Below are 15,624 nucleotides of genomic sequence, written 5' to 3'. Positions count from 1 at the left end.
CGCGCACGCGGGCGCTCGTGCACGGGGACACGGGTGGGCACGCGTGTGCACGCAGATGTGCACATGGAGCCGCGCGTGCACTTGCGTGTGAGCACACGCGCTTATACACGTGCACACACGCATGCCTTTACGCGCACGCACGGCTTGCATGCACATGCATGGACTTGCGCACACACAGGGGCACGCACGTGCACGCGCTTGCACAAACGCCTGGGTGGACACACATGCACACGCACACACATGCGGATTTGCTCATGCATCCCACCAGGGACGCGCACACGCACGCACGCATGCACGCTGCCCCTACCAGAGCCACGTGTGCACACACGTGCGTGCACCAACGCGCACCCGCTGCAGCCGGGCTGCAACGCGTGCACCCCCCTCCCGGCAGCGCCACACATGCACACTCACACGTATGCACACGTGCGTCTAGCGCCACACATGCACACTCACACGTATGCACACGTGCGTCTGCCAGCGGCGTGCACGCGTGTGCGCGCTCACAGACGTGCAAGGACACAGGCGCACGCAAACCCCTTCCCCGCCACGATCTACGCACACACATGCACACGCAATCCCCCCCCCCTCAAGTATCGCCCCCCCCCCTTCCCCAGCCCTGCGAATGTCCTGGGCCGTCCCCCACCCCGGGCATCCCCGCGCCCTTGGCTTCCTCCCAGCTTGGCGAAATATCCGTCCCCCGGGGCCCTGCGGCATTTTCGGCTCAAGCGACGGCTCTTCCTGTCCTAACTCACGGCGTGGAGCGGCCGGAGCACGGCCACGCCACCCGGCCTCGCTCCGGGGGGGTGATGAGTCAGGGACACTGGGGGATTTTGGCTGGGGGGGGGGGTGTTCCCAATCTGCCCCAGCTCAGCTCTCGGCACTGCTAACGCGCCTCCCCGCTGCGGGTCGGAGCAGGGAAACTGAGGCACGGTTGCGGTTTCGAGTGGGAGGAAGGGGTGCATAAACCCCCATCCTCCCCTCTCCCTCCTCCTGGGGGTATCCCCCAAATCCCCCCGGGGGGATCCCGAGGGGGTAGCGGCTCCTGAGAGCCTAAGGAGGGTCTCGGCCACGGGAGCACCCCCCCCCGCACCATTCCCACCGCGCCGGCACCCTGCCCCGTCCCCACAGCCGTGGCCCTTCCCGCGCACCCACCCCGCACGCACAGACCCCCCCGAATCCGGCTCCTGCAGCTGCCTGATACATCCCGGTTGATTTTTTGGGGGAGGCTGGACACATGCCGAGGTCCCTGGAGCAGCCTGGGGTTGCTCCGGGTTTGCCGGGGTGTGTGTGTTGGGGGGGGGCAGGGTGCAGCGCGCGGGAATTTGCAGCGGATCCGTGATGGGCTGGCGCTGGAAAGGGATTCCCCCGGCTTCAGGTGGTCTTGTTGCTTAAAAGCCCCCCCGGCTCCGGCCTGGGGCTGAATCCCCATGCCGGGGGGCTAATCCTGCCATGCGGGGCTCAGCACCCCCCTGGATGGGGCCCCTTGCAGCTCCGAGGGGTGGCAGGGGGTCTATTGCCGCCCCTTTCCCACGCCGTGGCCTGGCTCCGCGCCCCCCCCCCCTTCGGCCCTCTGGGGTCCCCCCCCCCCCCGCTTTACAGGTGGGGAGAGCGAAGGGCCTTCGCCTCCCCGCGGCGCTGGGGACCACCCGGCAGCGCTGGCAGCGCCGGGAAGGGGACCCAGGCGTCCTGGCAGGCAGCCCTGGTGCTCCAGCCAGCCCTTGGGCTTCCGCTTTCCCACGGGTGATGTCAGGGTCCCCGGCCCGCGGAGGGAACGATATTTCCCGTTTTCCCGAACGCAGCCCCGAAATCGCCGGGTTAGCCGGGGGCTCCCAGCCTCAGCCGTGCCCCCCGAGCCCCCCCGGCCTCCAAAAGGGGGGGGGGGATTGGTACCCTCCCATGATGCCGGTGCAGGGCTGGAGCCCAGTGGGAGCCGGATCCAAGTGCCGGAGGGGTTTTGCCCACGGCAGACGTGGGCTCAGCAACCGGGGGGGGGGGTTGCTCCTGCACCCCATCACGGCACAAGCGCCAGTTTGGGGTGGCGATGGCGCACGGGGACAGGCCGGTCCCACCTGCACCCGGCCCCGCGTTTGGCATCGCACGAGGAAAATCCCAGGCTCGTATTCGTGCCGGGGGTCCCTGCCAGGCCRCGGCCGGCTGCTCTCACCTGCCACCAGGCGCCAGGTGACGTCCCCACCCAGGGGGAGCTGCCATGTCTCGACGCTGCTAGTTCTCTGCRCCGCCACGGGCCTGGAGGAGAAGCACAGGCGGGACGGCAGAGGGGACCGGGTGTCCACCGGGACGGGACGGCAGGAAGGGGAAGGGCGCAGCCGGCTCGCGGGGGGCGAAGCGGCTCGGTGCYGGCTGGTGGAGGTGGCTGCAGGCCCCACGGGGGTTCGGTGGGCAGAGTTGGGGGGCTGGACGGGGAGAGAAACCCACTTCCCCGTCCACCAGGAGGGACCCAGAAAACCAGGGCCAGGGGGTCCACGAAGGGTTTGGGGTACCTGATCTCCATCCGTGCCTCAGTTTCCCCATCTGGGGGGGGGGGCCGGTGGTAGCCGCCTCCGGTTGCACCCATCTCAGGGGACCTTGCGCTGTTTGATTCTTCTCTCCCAGGAAGCAAACYGGGACAGAGGAAGGCACCGCTGGGAGAACTGGTAACAGTCCCACCATGCTACTGGTCCAGACTGGGTCCAGAAGAGCCGGGCACGTGTCCTGCTGTCCCTCCTCCTTTCCGCTGGCAGCATCGGGGTGCCGAAACCACCGGTGGCCCCCGGTTTCCAAGTGGATCCAGACCAGTTTCTGGGACGGGGTGCCAGCTGCCGCCAAGTTTCCCCCAGCCCTCCCCAACGCTCCTCCCGGCCCTTCTTCCCTCCCTCCCGCTGGGCTCCCCCGGGGGAGGGAAGCGATGATGTCACAGGGCGCGGAAGGGTGCCGTCACACGTTCCGGTGGCTTGGAATGCTGAGGTCACGGTGCCGCAGGCGATGCCCAGCGGTGCCAAGATGGCCTCTCCGTTGAAGAGCATGCGGGTGAGGGGGGTCCCCGGCCGGGGGGTCCCCGTGGGACGGGGCTTCGCCAGGGGCAGCGGGTGGTGGAACGTGGCCGGGGTGGGGGGGGGATGTTTGGAGGGGTCAGACGTGGCGCAGGGCCTCCAGGACCCATCTGACAGCCTCATCCTCCCACCAGCATGACCAGGACACGGACGTGGAGTTGCAGTGTTCGCCCGTCCACTACAGAGACGTGGTGTGCGGCGAGGTAGAGCCACCCCGGGGCCACTCCGGGCGCCACGGGAGCCCCCGGCACCGCTCTCACCCCGCTTCCCCCCCCCCACCAGGACCTCTGGGACCACGAGGAATACCTTTCCAAGGTGTGCATGGGCCGCTTCCTCGCCCACCCGGCCTTCAAGTTCACCGTGGCCGGGCTCGTCGTCACCAACGCGGTGGTGATCGCCAGCCAGGCGATACCGCGGTTCAAGGGGGTGAGTGGCCGGCAGCCCCCGGCAGCCCCCGCACTCAGCRCTGAGCGTGTTGGACCTCCCCTCGCCTGCTGCGCTTTCCCCCTCCCTTTCGCCGCATCCGGACCTGGGCAGCCTTTGCTGTACATCTGTGAGCCCCTCCAAGCACCTTGACCTGGTGGAGAGATGCCCCAGTGCTGCTCCTTCCCTGGGAGATTCATGCCTGGGGAGGAGGGAGCGAGCTGGGGGGATCCCTGTGGACAGAGCCTGGGGGGGGGGAGGTGACTCCATCCATACTAGGCACCAGAGAATCCACAGAGTTTGCCTTCGCTGGGTGTCTCCCGTGGGGGACGTCTCCTTTTGGCATCCACCACCCCCTGCATCAGGGTAATTTGCATTAGAAAAGATCTGCTGAGCTTCCTCCACCTGGGAGGGCAACGTCTGGGTCCTCGAAGCATCGCTCGAGGGAGAGGAAGGGGAGGAAGAGGCGAGACCCCTCCGCTGGTGCCGTTTGTCCTCAATTGCCGGTGGCGTTTTTAACCCCCCACAGGCTGCAAACCCCAATGGGAGCAGCTAGAAATGGCAAAACTGTGCTCCTGGACCCACTTTGGGTGGGGAAATCAGGGGGTTTGGGGGGGATGAGAGTTTGTATTTTGCACCCCACGTCGGCCGTCCACGAGAAGCTGTGAGCACGCAGCACAGCTCGTCCCCTCACCGGCAGGCAAGTGACACGTGTCCACCCCTCCTGCCTCTCCCCGGACCAGGACCGGGGCGCCGGCGATGCTCTTCAGCGCTCGTCTCTGTCCTYTCCCCAGATCTACTCCTCGCTGAGCACTGCCATAGACAACATCGTGCTGATCGTCCTCTTCTTCGAGGTCCTGCTCAACTGGTACAAAGGTTTCTGGCTGTACTGGAAGGTGAGCGAGCCCGGCCGGGGACCCTCAGCATCTCTGTTTTCCTGTGTCCCTGCATCCGTGTCCCTGCATCCCTGTGTCCCTGCATCCCTGCGTCCCGCGGTCGCTCGTCCGCCCCCTCCTCGCCGCGGTCATCCTCGCGTCCATCCGGCCCGAGTGGGCTCCCTCCTCTGCGGCGGGTCTCCGGGAGCCCTCGCCGCTGCGTGGGAGGACGGGGAAACTGAGGCAGGGCGAGGGGGCAGGGGTGCGGCGCGGGCGCTGAGCCGGGCTCCGCCGGGCGCGGCTCGATGCTGCCGTCTGCAGGGCAAGAGGGGGAAGAGGCCGCCTGGAACGGCCGGTTCTGCCGCCGCCCGCGCGAAGCGTCGCCCGCTTTTGTCGCCGTTAACGCGGCGAAAAGCCGGACTCCTGGGCCCCCTTCTCACGCCCCTGTGCTGTCCGGGGGGCCGGTGACATCCCCTCCGGGGCTTGTCCTCCCTGGGAGAAACCAGGACCTTCTGCAGGGCCCCCAGCGCAGGTGGGGCGATGCTTGGCTGCTGGACCGCTGCAGCTGATGGCTAGTAGCCCTGCTCGCCCCATGGCCCCCGCGGCCCCGGCTCGCACTCGTTGGGTGCCCCCCCCCCCCCCCGGGCCATGGGGCAGACCCACCGGGGGCAAATTCACTATTTGCAGCCCCCTCTCTGCTGATCCCTGCTGTGGATATTGCCAGAGGGGGAGGCTGAACCGTGGGGGAGGGAAGGGGGAGTCATTTGGGGGGGTCCCGCTGCTGCTCCCCTGGGCATTTTTGAGGGGTCCCTGGGGCGATTCAGACCCACCTGCCCTGCACGCATGGTGCTGCACAACCACGGAGTTCAGCCCCTCTTCCTCTCCCTGCAGGATGGCTGGAACATCTTCAACTTTTTCATCGTGGTCTACCTGCTCGTCGGCCCCCTGATCCCCCAGCTCAACGACCCGAAGATTTTCCACATCCTGAGGTGAGCGAGGGAAGGRGGTGGCCTCCCCGAAAGCCTCCAGCTTCCCCGGTTTGGTCTGAACGGACACTTTGCTTCCCCGAGACAGGGTGCCCCCTCCTGTTCACTGCTGTGCCAGATCCTGGGTGTGCACTGAGGGGAAGCAAGGTCCCTTCTCCTTGGGCAGCCGGAGGGGAGTGGGGAAACTGAGGCACGGGGGAGGGATTTGCCCAAAGCCAGCAACGAGCCAAGGAAACCCCACAACTTCTAAACTTCCTCGTTCAGACAYGCAACATCAGCTGTGACACCCCTTCTCCACTGAGGCTGCAAGCTGGAGATGCTGAGGAGCCCAAGCTCTTTTCATCTCTTGCTCTTCACTGTCACTTTTTTGAGCTGGTTTGGGGAGTCCCACTGACAGTGCAGAGCCTCCCCCAAACCCTCGCAGGAGAGGCAGGGAGGGAACCCAGGCATCCTGGCTCTTTCCTCCCCCCACCATCAGCGAGGCGACGGGAGCTCTCACCTTGCCCCAGGGTGATGAGGCTGCTGCAGGTCTGCATGCTGGTCAAGGGGCTGGCGAGGATGATCCGAGTGATCTTCAAGGCCATCCCCAACCTGCTCAACATCATGTTCCTGCTCTTTATCCTCATGCTGGTAAGCCACCCACTTCCCCAAGGAAATGCCCACCCAGCAGTGGGTCTGGGAGCAGGCAAGAGAGCATTAGCCCAGGGCCCTCCAGGAAACACCTTGGCCTTGGTCAGTGGGATCCAGCGTTGGCCACAGTTATCAGAAGCAGAGATGGTTTCTGAGCTCCCAGCCCCATGACTGGGGTGCTTGGTAGGACCCTGCTCACGTCAGGCTAGCCAAGCAGTATAACTGCCTTCCCTTGTCTCACCCCGGGCTGTGTTGGAAGATGCTGAGCATCCTTCCTGGCACAGCCTGGGGAGGGGATGGTGAAGGTGGCACACCACCATCGCTCTCTCTGTGCAGGTCTTCTCGATGCTTGGCGTCATCCTCTTCAGCAACATCATCCCAGCCCAYTTCGGCAACCTGGGGAAGGCCTTGTATTCGCTCTTCGTCTGCGTCACACAGGATGGCTGGCTGAACATCTACCAGGCCTTTGAGTGAGTGAGCGAGTCCTAGTCCTTTTGCAGGGCTCTGACCCACCAGAGCCACTGCAGGGGGTGACAGGGCTTGGGAAGCCCTGGACATGGGCTCTGGGCTGGGGCTGAGCTGGGGTCCYCCCTTGCCCTGGGGAAAGAGGGAAGACTGGGTGGGATGTGGGTGTGTGGGGGAAACATGGGGGCTCCTTTTCCATGGCTGCTGAGAGAGACTCCATGCTTGGACAGTTGCCACCACCAACTGTGAACCAGATTGTCCCTGTGCCCGGCAGGAAAGAAGGGCATGCTGTGAAAATAGGGGGTGCCATTTACTTCCTAATCTTCCTCACGGGCGGGACCTTCATCTGCGCCAACCTGCTGGTGGCCGTGGTGATGTCGAGTCTGAAGGAATCTTTGATCACCCATGAAAAGAAGGAGCACAAAAAGGAGCAGGGCACCAGCCTGTCTGCTCAGACCAGCCTGGAGGTAAGCTGGCCATGKGGCCAGGCGYCCAGGGCAGGCCAGCTCTGTGGGCATCCCGAGCCAAGGATGGGGCTACTATGGGCTGAAAACATGCAGCAAAACCATCCTGGAAGGACCATGTTTTGGTGGTTCCCTATAAACAGATCTCCCTGGGCAGACAAACTAGAGAGCTGTAGTYGGGGTTGCCTCCCGTGCCCAATCTCTCCCTAAGGGGAGCTCCTCCACCCARCTGTCCCCATCCTGYTCTTCTTGTCTTCTCCAAGAGCAGRGACTGTGGGAACATCCTGGGCACCACTTTGCAGCACATGATCTTTTATTCTGGAGTCTCTGGGGGCTGAGGGGAAATTCCTCCTGCTCAAAAGGATCTTTGATCCCCCCCCAGGGGCTAGTTTAGAGGCACATCCAGCCCCAACATGATTTCTCGTTTGTCAGAGGGCTCGTGTCACCCAGGACCCTTGTTCTGCAACACATGGGTCCCTAGAGGGTGGTAGTGGGGATTTGGGGTTGATGCCCCCCTCTCTGGGGGACACCGACCTCCCAAGGTGAGATGTGTGGCTTGGGAAGAAGGAAGGTGCTTTGTCAGGTGGAGACGTGGTCCTTCAGGGAGCTGAGGTGTCCTGAGAGGAGAAGGCTCCGGACTGCAGTTCCCATGGGGCTSTGCCCCAGGAGGAGAAATGCTCTTGGGTGTTGAACTCACTGCCCTGGGGGAGCAGCTGATGGAGCAAAGCTTCTGGGACCAGAGAGATTGCACTTCTGTCTTACCATCATTGGTTCAATTTTTCCTCCCGAGCCAAAAATCAGGACAATTTTGGTAAAATGGAGGCTTTTTATGGAAAACGTCAATGGGAAGAGAGGAGAAGGGGGAAAACTGTTTTTTTTTTTCAAAACAGTTTGCAGCTGGCTTTAGTTGTAACTGCACTTTGCACCTACCATCAGCATGTGAAGGCCTGGATTTTTGTCTCCATTGTGCTGGACTCCAGGCTTGGGTTRTTTGACAACAGAGGGAGGGTTGGTCCTTGCATGCAGCCCACCAGGTGTGTAAGGACCTCCTGGGTGCTTCCGCTGGCGAAGGTGAGCAGACRTGGCTGCATTGTCGTGTTTAACCCTTTCAGCTGGTCAGCAAGGATGTTGACATGGACCCTGAGCTCAGCCTGATGTACTTGAAGGAAGTCATGTGGGACAAGGCCTCCATGCACAACCTCCAGGAGCCTTTCACCTAYGACAACCTGGCCAACCTGACCAAGGACACCTTTAATGATTTCTGCCTCCTCTTGCATTCCATTCAGGAGAACCTCAGACAATACAAGGAGATCCGTGAAGAGCTAAACATGTGAGGCCAACTACAAAACTCCTTCCTCTTTGCTTGCTTGGTCATAGGCTGGATTTGGTGGAATCAGCCCATTTATACACATCCAAGGCAAAATAACCCCCTCTCCAGGGAGATCTGTCCCAGAGAGGCTTTCTTTTCAGTTGTGGGTGGAAGCYGATGGCTGCCACCCATCTGGAGACATCAGTGTGACAGGGAGATACCACCCCATGGGTTCTGGCACTGGAGAGGACTTTACTGATGGAAAGCCTTGGCTGTAAAGCCTGGAGAAGGCCTGTTGAGCAGGTATTAGGTAATATAGCTCTTGTCTAGAAAGAGAGAACTGGAGASAGGTTGTCCTCTTGGATGAAATCCATGGCCTTGCTGTCTGTCTAGGTGGGCAGTAGCCAGAGACATCATTTCTGCTAGGAAACCTAAGACTACCYTGAGTCTCCCATTGGGTGAAACCACCCACCAGCCTCCATGCTTGGTGGTTATTTTGGACACTTCTCCGTTGATGGAGACCTCCTAGCTCCTGTCATGCACCTGTCACTGGTTACCAGACTTTCTCTCCTGTTGCTAARCTGGTTTCACATCTCCATTGCTGCCACACTGAGTGATTTATGGGATGTGGCCATTCTGTGGAGGAAAGCTGTAGGCTGGAGGGCGGAGGAGCAGAGCTTCTGGGCCAGTGGATCTTGGGGGCTGTAGCATGAACAGGAAAAGCAAGGGATGCCCCCTCCTCTTATGGTGGCATTTCAAAGGGCAGATCCCTCCAGCCAAGGGAAAATCTTTCCCCCATGAATTTCTGTGGGGTCAGGCTTCAGACCTTTGCTGGCTGCAACATCATCTGTGTCCACACTGTGGGCTCAAACATGCCTCACCACACACATCTGCCAGCCACATGAGCATGGCYGCAGCACAGGCCAAGTGCTACTGTTAGCAGTTGAGCTGCACCTGGTTGCCTGGGCAGTAGCACACTCCGTCCTGCAGACTTCACCAGAGTCCTTCACCCTGGGCTAAGACTCAGAGCATCCTGGTACTGYYSTCTTCCCAGCCTGGCCTGGGCTGGYTTCTTGTCAAGCTGGCTGYRATGATCTCATACCTCCCTGGGAAGGCCCTCATCCTTCCTGGGGAGGAYTGGCTTGCAGGGAAGAGAGCATTGGATGGCAGGACTGATGGGTAGGAGGTGATGGGCTGTGGCAGGGGCAGAAGGTGGATGTGGTCACTGGGGGAAGCTCGGTCCTAACTCCTCCCTTGGTTGTGCCTCCCAGGATAGTCGAGGAGGTGAGGTCCATTGAGTTCAACCAGGCAAAAGAGAAAGAGCTGATTCTGCGGAAYCTCCTGAACAACTCGGACAACCCTCACTCCAGCGATCGGTGAGGGATGGGGACGTCCTCTCCATCCTGTCACGCTGGAGGAGGTAGGGGCACAGTCTGCCGTCTGCAGCCCCCAGAGGCTGGGCCCTCCCTGCTCTCAACCAGCCCCGTCCCTGGGCGGGGGGGGGTCACCCCGCTGAAGGCGGCCAAAGGCAGTGAGACGACACTGATTTATCCACCCCGCGGGGCGCTGCGTTGTCTCTGTGCGTTAAAATGGAGACAGCAGTCGCCTTCTCCCCGTAGGTGGAACATAAAGGTCTGTTGCGGACTGAGCTGCCAAGCGCAGCCGAGCTCCTGGCATCCGGACACGGCGCCCAGCTGGGCCCGCAGGGTTCGCTGCTGGTGCTGGGCTGTGCTACAAGGCTTTTCATTCGGCCTCAGCCCCCCTGCCCCTGCTCGAGAGCCGGGGGACGCGAGGCACGGCTCGGTGCTGACGTTGTAGGAAGAGGAAAAGCCTTTGCACAGTTAGAGGCAAAAATTTGCCTTGGGTTGGAGGCCACTGGCAAATTTTGGGGTGTCTCCCAAACCGAGTTAAGGTCTGGAAGCCCATCTGGTCTAGTCCCCATGTCCCCTCCCCAGGCACCTTGCACATCAGAAGCCATGGTGCTGGCGTGTGTGCCTGTCTGTCCGTGTGTCCGTCTTCCAGGGGGTCTCTTTACAGCAAACTCCATCTCCACACCCAGACGCCCCTCGTCCCCAGCCTGGACGTGACCCAGTCTTGTGCTGGAGTGGGGCAAACTGGAAGGGGACCAACTGCTCCAGCTCAAAGACCTCACCAGGATTAAACTGTGGCTCAGCCCAAGGGTTGTGGAGGCCTTGTACTGGTCCCAGTAGGTCCCTTGAGCTCCCCTTGCCCAGGGATTTGCCACTGCCTCGGTGCTTTCTGCCACCGCTGCGTCCCAACACACCCCAGCAGCCACAGCGGGCATCCTGCACACTCGCACCCTTTCTCCCTTTCCTTCTCCAGGCAAACGTGATTGACCCCGAGGACATGCAGGACACGCTGCACCGCAAAGGGGCCGTGAAGCCAGCCTTGCCGAGAGCCCTGCGCCGGGCGTACCAGCCCGCAGCCTTCCCGCCGTAGCCGCCCCGAGCTGCCGGGGGTGCGCGGCACAGCCGTGTCCCCAGGCCTGAGCGCACAGCCCGGAGGACGGGACGTGATGGTGTAGGAAAGGAGAAGAGGTGCCCGGCTCCGAGGGCAGCGTGTCCTGTCCCAGGTGCCCCGTGTGAGATGCCAGGAYGGACGGAGGATGCGGGTCCTGACAGTAACCCCGCAGTTCTCCGCAACCTACCGGACATCGGATAAATTTGGGAGGGGGGGGTATTTGGGAGGGGGGGGATCTGCAGCCCACAGGCTGCAGCTGTGGGGCTTTCCTTGCAAAAAATAAACCCAAATTGCAGTCGCAGTGACCACCAGCAATGCCCCAGCCCCAGCCGGGGGGGGGGAGAGGGTCCAAGCTTGTCCCCCCTCCCCCYGTCCCGCTTTAGCAGGAGCAGGTGGCGCCAAGGAGGCCCCGCCCCCTGATTTGCATGCGTGGACCCGCCCCGCGGCGCGGCGGGCGCGGCGCGGCGCGCTGCCCCTTTAACCCCCCCCCCGCACAGTGTATCCAGCGGGGCGGGCGGATGCGGCGGCGGCCAATCAGCGCGCGGCGTTTTCCGCGGGAAATCCGAATTTCGCGGCACGTCGTTTGGCGCTTAAAAAAAAAAAAAAAAGAGCGAGCGAAAGAGAAAGGAAGGGAAGGAAGGGGAGAAAGAAAGAAAGAAAGAAAGAAACAAGGAAAAGAAAGACGCGACCGAGGAGGGGAAAGAGCCGGAGCCGCCGGCGGGTCCCAGGCCGGGCCGGACCGGGCCGCCCCGGCCTCCATCCAGTTCGAGCGCGAGCGGCCACCGGGGGCGACTTTTAGGGCGAAACGCGCTTTTTTAGCAGGGCTTTGCAGGCTGTGCCCCCCCCCCCCTTCCCGGTGTTGTTGCCGCAGCTGCAGCTTTTAAGCGTTTTCTTAGTGTTTTTTGGAGTTCCGGCTGCTGTCAGGGCCTTGCGGATCCCTCTGGCGGCTGCAGGCGGGCAGCTCCCCCTAATCTCCCCCCCCCCCAAAAAAAAAAACCAAACAAACCCAAAATGCTGTCCCTGGGCTTGTGACCTCCCCGGCGCTGCAAAGCCGAGCTGCGTTTCGGCCCCCTCCCCCGGGCCAGCTGGGCTTCTCGGAAAGGACTTTGCAATGCTGCGACTCCCCAGGGGAGTGTCCCCCGGCGCGGGGAGGGGGGGCGCCGCCCTCCCGCCCCACCAGCAGCAGCAGCACCAGCAGCAGCAGAAGGCCATGTCGGTGATGGGCTCCATCGAGCGGGTGGCTTCCAGCCTGGGCAGCCCCCCGGTGCCCTCTGTCCCCGCCGGCTACTTCACCCAGGTCTACTCGCAGGCGGCTGTCAGCGCCCCCGCGCCCCGGGGCGGCTGCCTCTACGCCACCCCGCAGGGCCCCSAGCTCAGGAGCATCCGATCGGCCTCTGCGGGAAGGCTGCCGGTAAGGTGTCTCATCCCCCCCCCTCGCTCCCCAATCCTGGCTTTGCACCCGCTTTTGGGGGGTCTGGGGTCTCGGGGCCGCGCTGGCCCTTTGCAGGGAGGGGAGCTGGCGGGGAGGCGCGGGGCTGCGTGAGCTCAAGGCTCGCAGCCGCCCCCGGCTCCGCAGCCCCGGCTGGGGTCTGCACCCCGAAAGATGTTGCTGCGCTACGCTGGCTGCGCGTGGGGGAGGGTAAGGGCCGAAATCAGAAGTCTCAGAGAAATGGCTCAAGGTTTCTCAACTTCCCTCAGCCCCTGTGTGCCCGCAAAGCTGGCTCTGCTCTTCCTCTTTTCTTATTTTTCTTTCTTTCTCTCTCTTTTTTCTGTCTCTTGCTCGCAAACCATTTGGGTTGTGCCTCAAGCTCCGGCTGCGGAGCCGAGGCCCTTGCAAACTCCTTTTCGCGTTAAGGAAGTGAAGGCTGAGTGCCGGCACGGTTCCTGCCCTGCGTTGGAGGGGGGCACCTTCGCTGCCCCGCTGGCACCCCTGCTTCAGGCTGTGACCCCCGAGGTGGCCTGGCCCCCACGGGGGCCGCTGGCAGGGGACGAGGGACCAGGGCTGTTCAGCTTCGCTGCCCGGGCTTGGTTCCTGCCTGGGCAGGGTTGTGATATCAGGTCTTGGGGGTCACAGTGGGGGCTTGAAACGCGTTTGCTGGGGGTGAGATTGAACTGGAAAGGATCCCCTTCCCCTCTGGGATGCTCCGTGGCTTTGCATGAGGGACCCTGATATGTGGGAAGAGCGAGCTGGGCTGGGGGGGAGATGTGTGGTTTGGGGGGGGTGGGGCAAGGGATTGCTGACAGCTGAATTTGGCCGTGCCCGTGTCRCTGTGATGCTGGTGAGGTTTGGGGCGAGGGCTGCGCTTGCAAAGCCTCCGAGCCCACCGGTCTAAGGAGAAAACTGGGAAACTGCAGCGCAGCCAACTTGCCCGGGGTGCGGGCTGGGGCTGTCTCATGGGAGCCGTACCGCTTTCCCGGCACACGGATGTGATCCGAGCAGAAGGGCGATGCTGCCCGGACCGAGGGGGAGCAGCTGAACGCTGTCGATCCCGGAGCTGAGCGGGTCGGATGCCGGCCTGTGCCCTTTGCCAAGCGTCGCGGCTCTTCCCGGACTGGACYCTCCTTCTGGAGGGCCCCCGCTGAGCCAGGCAGCCCTGCTGGCAGCTGGGGCTGGCATTTAATTCCTGCCTGCCCCGCGCCTGGGCACGTGTCCAGCCCTCACTGTGAGCCTCTGTTCTCCCCAGGTCCTGGGAGGCATCCCAGCGCGCCTGCAACTTCGATTTGGTTTTTAAAGGCTCGATTGATTTATTTATGCACCCTTCCCGCGGCTGCTCGCGCTTCGTGCCAGGTGGGGACGTCGCCGGGGCCAGGGAGCGGCGGTCTCTCCGCTCGCCCGTGCCGGGGGCAGCGCGGGCTGGCCGGGATGTTGCGCTCCGCGTGACCCTGTCCCGTGAGGGCTCCRGGGCCACCTGTCCCCTCCTGGGCCTGGCAAGCTGCTTCGAGCCGTCTTTTGTCTTCGAGCCGCATGAGCCGCTGCGTCCCGTGCTGCTGGGGACCATCGTGTAAGGAAAGATCTGTGCTGCTACCCCTTCCCGCAAAACAGCCCCCCAAATCCCGACAAACACCCCTCCCCTTTTCTGAGCGTGGTGGCAGAGCTCGTTTGAGGCTCTGATSTTGCAAACATAGGGATTTTCTGTGCTATTGGTGGCTGAACCGTTACAGCCCCTCCGGAGGTCCCGTCTCGCCCTCCCAGCTGGAGCCTTCAGGGCTCTTCATTTTCCAGTCCCCAATGGCTCCACAGGCGCCAGGATGGGTCCCCGGGGATGATCCCGGGAGCTGTGGCCAACTGCCCCCTCCCCGGCAGCCCGGGATGTCAAGGYTGCCGAAGGCTGGCGCCTGTGGAGCTGGGTGACCCGCGACGGGGGCCTTCGCAGGAGCCCGTCACCTCGGCATCCTGGCGCTGGGGATGGCGCGTGCCRGCTCCGCTCGCCGCTTTACCGCTTGGAGCGGCGCCCTGGGTCCCCGTGTGCCAGCGCGGCCTTTGTGCGCGGAGCTGGGGCAATCAGATAATGAGCGTTTCCTCCCCATTCCCGCGCAGGGCAATTGGGCAATTGCGGCCGCTCCCACGGGATTCATGCCACGTGAGGTGGCAGGAGAAGGTCACAGCGAACCCGGGCTCACTTGCTCCGGCTGCCTGGCGGGAGAGGGCCCATTCCCGGCACACCATTCTTCATGTCCCGCTGCGGAAAAGCGGGACGGGTTGTCTGGCTTAGCGCAGCTGGGCCTTGGCTTTCCCTTAGCCTCGAACTCGGAGATCCCGGAGAGGATAAACGCATCTCTTGCACGAACACATGTATTTCAGAGCTATTTTAGCCAGTGCCAGACCCATCCTGAATATTTGTCCTGCTTGTGGCCACCTGGGATCTCCATAGGGGAGCAAGGGGGCCCTGGAAAGAGCGTCGGCTTTGCTGGGGGGTCCCGGCTCTCCCGGTTTTCTCCACCCTGGGCAGAGAGCGTCAGGAGTCTGTCGGCAGAGCAGTCGGGATCGGCGCTTGCAGGGCTGCCCTCCCTGTGCGGAGATGCTCGGTGCAGCGAGCGGGCGGCCGCCCCGGCGCTTCTCCTGCGGGCAAAGGCTCTGCGGCAGGGCCCGTTCCCGACGCGGTAACCCRGGATGATCCCGACCCCCGACAGGGAACCATTGAGGGGTTTTCCACATGGGTGATTTTGGGGGGCTGTTGTGGGCACAGCTTTTCCGGGGTACCCGTCAGGATGGGTGCGGAGGTGGCGTCTATCCCATCACCTCCCCGCGTCCTCCCTGCAATTAGGACGCCTGCGGGGGCCAGGGCCCTTTCTGGCTCTGTCTTTTATAGCCTCCCACATCTGTGCCTTGGGGAAAGGAGGATCAGAAGGTGGATCATGATCAGGCCTTCATCGGTCTGTGCTGCAGCTTGGGGTTTTGGGGTCTTTCCGGAGGGGAGGCAGATGCCAGCCACGTCGGAAGCAAGATGGGGAGAGCAGTACCAGCAGGGAGGGATGCTGCATTTCCTCCCCGTCAGGAATTTTTCCCATTTCTGCAGCCTAGGATCAGGGCTGGAGTCAAACCCTCCCCATGGCGGGGCTGGAAGCCTCCTCCAACCCCCCCAAAACCCGGCTTTGCTCTGCAGGCATCCTGCACGACTGTGGGTTGCTGCCTCTCGCGTTGGCGCGATGCTGTGGTGCCCTGAGTCACGGCGGGTGCGATAACCGGGTGCTGCGTTCCCACGCCCTGGGAGCGCGGAGGGGCTTGCGTGGAGGGAGGGGGAATGGGACAGGAGAGGCGGGCATGGCCCGGGCAAGCCCGGAGAAACCGGCGGGCGCTGTTGAAACGCGGCGTTGGCAGGCGGAGCGCCCGGCGGCCCCCGCGGGAGAGGGTTGCTCTGATGCTTGGGCTGGGCGCAGGGTGTAGCCCCTGGCGCCAGGGCTGCTTGGCAGGCAGAGCTGGCGGGGCACCCAGCCCCCGCT

At 63.2% G+C, this 15,624-nt stretch overlaps 2 protein-coding genes across 2 annotated transcripts in view; both read left to right on the top strand.

The window, feature by feature from the left end:
• The first annotated feature begins 2,982 nt into the window (after positions 1–2,982).
• On the top strand, positions 2,983–10,662 carry CATSPER4 (cation channel sperm associated 4). The gene is given in 12 exon segments (XM_026076259.1): positions 2,983–3,027; positions 3,185–3,253; positions 3,333–3,466; positions 4,150–4,369; positions 5,240–5,337; positions 5,844–5,964; positions 6,301–6,446; positions 6,704–6,896; positions 8,006–8,223; positions 9,474–9,578; positions 10,225–10,306; positions 10,546–10,662. Coding segments are annotated over 12 exon segments (1,548 nt in total).
• Positions 10,663–11,777: 1,115 nt separating this feature from the next.
• The window catches only part of E2F2 (E2F transcription factor 2), an 8,378-nt gene continuing 4,531 nt past the window's right edge, over positions 11,778–15,624 (top strand). Inside the window, exon 1 of the mRNA XM_026076338.1 lies at positions 11,778–12,094. Coding sequence (XP_025932123.1) covers positions 11,795–12,094 — 300 coding nt within the window. The 5' untranslated portion in view covers positions 11,778–11,794. The remainder of the gene's footprint in view (positions 12,095–15,624) is intronic.

Source organism: Apteryx rowi, unplaced genomic scaffold, assembly GCF_003343035.1.
Source record: "Apteryx rowi isolate R43461 unplaced genomic scaffold, aptRow1 scaffold_43, whole genome shotgun sequence".
NCBI classification, from domain to species: domain Eukaryota; kingdom Metazoa; phylum Chordata; class Aves; order Apterygiformes; family Apterygidae; genus Apteryx; species Apteryx rowi.
Note: the sequence above shows the minus strand (reverse complement) of the source record. Positions and strands in the feature narration are given on the sequence as shown.